This window comes from Mus caroli, unplaced genomic scaffold (genome assembly GCF_978045245.1).
Source record: "Mus caroli unplaced genomic scaffold, Mus_caroli_1 scaffold_11, whole genome shotgun sequence".
In the NCBI taxonomy this organism is placed as follows: domain Eukaryota; kingdom Metazoa; phylum Chordata; class Mammalia; order Rodentia; family Muridae; genus Mus; species Mus caroli.
Genome location: NW_028227266.1, coordinates 68,175,773 through 68,182,036, shown reverse-complemented (window position 1 = coordinate 68,182,036; position 6,264 = coordinate 68,175,773). Strand labels below are relative to the sequence as shown.

General features: G+C 48.4%; 1 protein-coding gene across 2 annotated transcripts in view; it reads right to left on the bottom strand.

The window, feature by feature from the left end:
• Nucleotides 1-564: 564 nt before the first annotated feature.
• Nucleotides 565-6,264, bottom strand: part of Anxa2 (annexin A2) — a 39,072-nt gene continuing 33,372 nt past the window's right edge. For both annotated transcript variants that reach the window (XM_021171402.3, XM_029481950.2), the window contains exons 9-13: nucleotides 5,768-5,861; nucleotides 4,692-4,787; nucleotides 4,227-4,285; nucleotides 2,590-2,712; nucleotides 565-915 (exon numbers count right to left, since the gene is read on the bottom strand). In XM_021171402.3, the coding sequence (XP_021027061.1) occupies nucleotides 856-915; nucleotides 2,590-2,712; nucleotides 4,227-4,285; nucleotides 4,692-4,787; nucleotides 5,768-5,861 (432 nt within the window). In that variant the 3' untranslated portion in view covers nucleotides 565-855. The remainder of the gene's footprint in view (nucleotides 916-2,589; nucleotides 2,713-4,226; nucleotides 4,286-4,691; nucleotides 4,788-5,767; nucleotides 5,862-6,264) is intronic.

Genomic DNA, 6,264 nt, shown 5'->3' with positions numbered 1-6,264 from the left:
GAAACAAGAAGGGGCTTGTGAGACCCCTTCCCCAGGGTGTACTCACCATTAGTGGGTTACGTCATGAGTGTGGGAAGAAGTGTATTGCCCACCCTACCCCGACTTGAGGATACATAAGACATATACTTCCTGGGAGGGACAGGGACATTTTATTCAGTGGTGAAGTTTCCCATGCCTCTTCAAGTAACCCTCAAGCGAGGTTCTCTTCTCTTAAGTAACTCTATACAAGCTCATTTGTTCACCAGGTTAGACTGGGGTGGAATCATTTCTCTGGTGTGTTGTCAGCGTTCATCTGGGTGAATAAAACATTTGTTGTCCCCAGGGAGAAGTACACACACACAGACCCAGATAAGAGCTGTAGTCCTTGCCTAAGGGGTAAAATTTGAACTGTATATAATTTTAAATTCACTCATCCTTTTTAAAAGTGCATCTGTATAGTGGCTACCAGAGGGAAGAGATAAGTTCTAGAACTTTCATCCTCTAGGGGCAACCTCCCTGGGTGAACAATCAAATCCCAAGTACGTCTGCTTTCTGAACAGTGGCTCGAAAGCAAAGGCAACGGCATTCTTGTTTCTAAAGTAAAAACGGTTTATTCACGACACAGTACATAAGAGGAAGTGTCTCATGTCACAGACGCTACGCCCCACTCCCTGGAATGTTCACTTCTTTGGCATAAAGGAAGAGAATGAGGAGAAAGCCAGGCAAGGGCAGCTAAGATGGGGAAAGGGTCGGTGGCCCTGTTGTCATCCTCACAGGGAGGAGCTCAGGGGTCCATTAGTGGAGAGCGGAGTCTCTAGAACATCAGGTTGGGGCACAGGTAGAGCCACTTCTGGGTGATCCACTGTGCTGAGCCCTTCAGTCATCCCCACCACACAGGTACAGCAGTGCCTTCTGGTAGTCACCCTTGGTGTCTTGCTGCAGTGGCCAGAAAGAAAGAAAAGCAATTGTAGTGTCAGAAAAAAAAAAAAAAAAAAAAAACAATAGATTGTACAGCAACCCGCCATAGCCTTGATGTACCCTGGGGACTTGCAGGCCTGCACAGTGGACCAAAGCCCTGGCCCTCTGAAGCACAGTACGAAATGGTACGTCTTCCTGTCATGACTGCGAGGGTAGAGAATGTCTCCCACACTGCAGGTCCGGCAGGGCGTTCTGCAGCATGCCTGAGTTTCTCCTGCACCTGGGCCCTTCTGCACAGGACAGGGTAGAACCTTGGCTGCCTCCCTCTGAAGTTTTGTGGGCTTTAAGGATGCATGAAAATAACTAGTGAAGTGGAGAAATAATTTCTAAGAGCTTTGCTGTCCCTGGCTTTAATCGTGTGCCCTAAGAAGCATGGCTGCACTGACCCCCGAACACACACACACACACACAACTGTCCTTGGTGACCATAGACCAAGATAGATATAGAAATGTCAGGATCTTTTAGAAAGGGGATTGCAGCCAAGCCTGGTAATGCACACCTATAAGCTTAGCTAACTAGGAGGATGAGGCAGGAGAATCACAAGTTCAAGGCCAGCTCAGATATCTTAGTGAGAACCCTTCTCAAAGAGAAGGAGGAGGGGTTGCTTTCCACACACGCGTGGGGACCTGAGTTCAGTTCCCCAGTTTAAGAAGCCAGGGCTGGTGACGTGCAATATCACCCGCACTGAGAAGCAGAGACAGGAGGATCTCTGGGATTCACCACCCAGCCAGCCTCATTCAGTCACTGAGTCCCGACTCTCAGTCAGAAATCCTGTCTCAGCAAACAAGGTGGACAGTTCCTGAGGAATGACTCCAGAGGTTGACCGCTGGCCTGCACACACACATGCACACCCACACCCAGACAATACACATACTACCACCCCCCCCAAAAAAAAAGTTTAAAAAGCTGTGGATGCTAGCTCAGTGGTAGAGGGCTTACTTAGCATATGCAAGGCCTAGGCTCTGTCTCCAGAGTAATACCCTGGGAGCTGAGCACAGTGTTAACACCAGGAATGCTCCAGCCTTCCAAAATGCAAACACTAAGTTCACAGAAGAGGTGGACTGGTGAGAGACAAATGGTCAGGCCTCTCTGAGGATCTTCAGGAAGCAGGAGCATCATAGAATACAAAACACCTTTGGCCTTCAGAGTCCCTCTGATTGTCACCAGGTCATGCAGGATCATCACTATAAACACCTATGACCACTGTAGAGTGACACTTGTGGGAAATGTATAAACCTTCTTTGAACCTATGAGCCTATGAAAATCATATAGGCTACTTTCAATATAAATCCCTGATTCTTGGTGCCCAGAGTCTATTCTCTACGAAATGAGAAAACAGGAAGGTCACCACTCTGCCATTGTTCTCTACAACCACCTGCACACACACACACACACATGCACATACACATATACACATGCACATACACATATACACATGCACATAGTCATACACACACACACTTGTACACACACACATACACACACAAATACATACACCCACATAGTCATACACATACATTCAGACACACATGCATGCACACCCACATAGTTATACACACACACACACACACACACACACACACACACACACACCATGCCTGGCAGAGCCAGGTCCATGCCACAGGCTTTACCTGGATGTAGTAGTACAGGGACTTGCCATATTTCCTCTTGAATTCAGATCTGATTTTCAGCATGTCCACTTCACTGCGAGAGACCATGATTCTAATCAGGACCTTGTCTCGAGTCCCCTTGCCCTGAAAGTCAAAGTGATGATCAGAGCTACGTTCCTTGACAAGGTTGTCATTAAAAAAGCACCCACCAGTTTTTTCTGGCTCTTGTGTGTGTTTTTAAAAAGATTGACTTCTGCTTTTTAAAGTGTGTGTGTGTGTGTGTGTGTGTGTGTCTAGGGAAGCCCTCTGGAATCCAGAAAAGAGTGTCAGATCCCCTGAAGCTGGCATTCCAGATGGTTCCTTGCTGTCCAGCCTGGAGCTGGGAGCCAAACCAGGATTTCGACAACAGCAGCCAGCTTCTTTAATGCCTGCACTCATGTGGGTCGTGATGCTGTTATCTTACAAGACTTAAAAATGCAGTGCTGAGACTGTTTCCTTAATGAAGACGAGCACCTTAGATTTCCAAGCACATCTGAATGTTTCAAGATTTATTTTTAAATTTCTAAGTATGTGTCTGGGGGAGCCCATAGGTGTACATGTAGGTGCACACAGAGGCCAGAAGAGGGCATCAGATACCCTGTAGCTGAAGTTTCAGGAGCCTATGAATGATTCAAACTAGAGAAGCCAAGGGGCCTCTGCAGGAGCAGTGTGTGCTCTTAACTGTTGAGCCGCCTCTCCAGTCAGCTCTGCTTCTGACCGCCAGCCTGCAAGTTTGCATACGCAGCAAAGGGCTGATGGACACTTAGGGATGCAGAGAGGATGGGCCGGCACGCTGTTCTTATGGCTCTTTGTGAATGCATGAAAGAGCCTGCACTAAGGAAACTATCTGTGACAGGGAGCCCAAGGAGAGCAGGCAGAGGGTCGACATGGACACGGAAGGTGCTCCAGAGAAGAAAGCAGGGGCCTGGAAGGCAGACCAGTCCTGGCAGGACAAGAACCAGAACAAGGCTGGTCGGGGCAGCTCATGCAGGAAGATCACCCAGCTGTGCATCTATAAAGCTGGCCTTGGCTCCAGGTGCCCTGCAGGGTTTCCTGCCAGGACTTAAGGGAGGGAACTGAAAAGCTGTTGTGTAGTGCCTGCTGATGGTCACTCACATCCTGTTTGCTTTTATCCTGGGACTAATGGGACACCATAGCTGAAAGCCCCAGCAGAAATCAGACACCGTTGTCACCTTACCCTTTCCCTCCAGTGACACCTTATTCTGGAGCTGCATCGCATGTATTTAAACAACTGAGAGAAGATGGAATGGTGCTTTCTCACCTGCCAAATACAATCTCAGCTAGCTAGTGGGAACCCATCCTCTAAACTAATGCTTATCAACCTGTGGGTCTCAACCCCTCAGGGGTTGCATACCAGGTATCCTGCGTTTCAGATATTTACATTGCAATTCATAACTATAGCAAAAGTCCAGTTCTGAAGTAGCAACCAAATAACCTTATGGTTAGGGGCCACCACAACATGAGGAACTGTATTAAAGGGTTGCAGCAACTGGAAGACTGAGAACCACTGCCCTACACACTAGTCACAGAGATTCAGTTTGAGCCAAAACAGAGGCGGAGCCTAGTGGAAATGGAGCCTCTGGGCCAGCAGTCCTTACCTTCATGGAGTCGTACAGTCGGTCAGCGAAGTACAGGGGCTTGTTCTGGATGCACTGGACTGTGGGAAGGAGACAGAGGTCAAGTCTGCCCACCTGACCCTAAGACACTGACCAGAATGGGCCTGTCCATGGGCAAAGGCTGTAGAAGGCTAAGGAAAACTCAGAATCTTGTGAACTAGTAGGCTCTACCCACTGCGGCACCTTCAACCACGAGGTGCAGAGGTCACTGATGACCGGGTGTCTATGTAAGCTTGCCCAGTATAGCCCTCCCTTCTCCACACCAAATTGTCCTTCTTGGCAATTTAAGCCCATTTCATATCTTTAAATCTACAGTCAATCCTAAAACTCTCTAAGACATGCAGAAAAGCCACCACACCTCTCAAGTCCCCTTGAAGCAAGCGCACAGCCATTCCTTCCTCCCGTTTCTGTCCTCCCTGCCAAGGTGGAAGGGCCATACTTGCTCACCCAGGTTCAGGAAGGCGTTCTCCAGGTCCCCTTTGACCTCTTTCTTGATGCTCTCCAGCATGTCATAAGGGCTGTAGCTCTTGTACCTTTCGAACACTAAGAAAAGCAACAAATTATATCAGAAGTGCTAGTCAAAGCTGCATGGATGATCTGTGTAATTAGATACTTTGATTAAACAACAACAGCAACAAAAACAAAACAACCAACAACTAGAGGTGATTCCTGATGCATCCTAGGGGTAGGCAGTCATCTAGGGGCTGGTGGTCACCTTGGTGGACCAGAGCTGATTTGTACCTGTCTTGCCAGAGGACCCAGGTCTAGCTCCTATCCCTAATGGCTCTGCCTAGGCCACAGAATGTGACCATCCCTATGCTCTGTCACTGGAATCCATCTGTGTGGATGTCATGTGAAACAGTAAGAGTCAGGTGGTCACATCCTGTACTTCAACAATCATGGCAAGAACAAAGGATCCTCTAGTAAGAAGGGGAATAGGGGAGGCCCAGGGAGACGGCTCGGTTGGCAGCATGCTTGTCTTACAACCAACCAGAAGGCCCTGTGTTTAGCCCCCAAACCCAAAACCCATGACTTGAAAATCAAAATCAAAACAAAACAAAAAAGCTAAACACGATGTTGTGCTTGCAATCCCAGCGCTGTGAAGGCTGAGGCGGGTGGATGGCAGGTCTCTTCTGTCCAGGTTACCTAGCCTAGTTTTTTAATTCAAGGGCAATGAGTCTAAAAGACAAACCAGACAAACAAAAACCACCCCAGGGTGAACGGTTCCAAAGGTGTGACACCTAAGGTTTACCTCTGGCTCCAATATGCACAAATACATCCATGTGAACACATACATACACACACACACACACACCACAGTGAAACAAGCTAACATATCAAATATTGAACATATTTGGGGACAGAGGATTCACAGTGAGATAGGAGGCCAAGTGATTTGATAAAGGAAACTGAAAGATCTGCGTGGAGAACAGGTGTTGTTCTAGAGATCTATCTGCTCCTCAGTGCAGCCTTCGCCACCTGAGAGCCTCCAGGCCCCGAGGCCTCGCTGGCACGGCACCCACCTTTCTGGAGGTGGCACACACTGCGCTCAGTCATGATGCTGATCCACTTGGGGACATCAGTTCCTTTCCTCTTCACCCCGGCATCATAGAGCTCCTGTGGGAGATGCAGCCAACCAGAAGTTAACCACACGCCCCTTGCAGAGATGCAGCCAACCAGGAGAAGTTAGTTAACCACACATACACCTAGCAGAGATGCAGCCAACCAGGAGAAGTTAACCACACACCCCTAGCAGAGATCAGCCAACCAGGAGAAGTTAACCACACACCCCTAGCAGAGATGCAGCCAACCAGGAGAAGTTAACCACACACCCCTAGCAAATGTTACTTAAAAAGCCTGTTCCAAGAGACAAGTGAGCACACGAGCCCATACTGCAGGTGTGACCCACAATGCACCACTTAGAACAGGTGTGCTCAAATTTTGGCTTCTGGGGCCACGCTTGAGCTATCTCCCTAGACCACAAAGCCTACTTGTAGCACTTGTTAAAAACCTTTCTCTT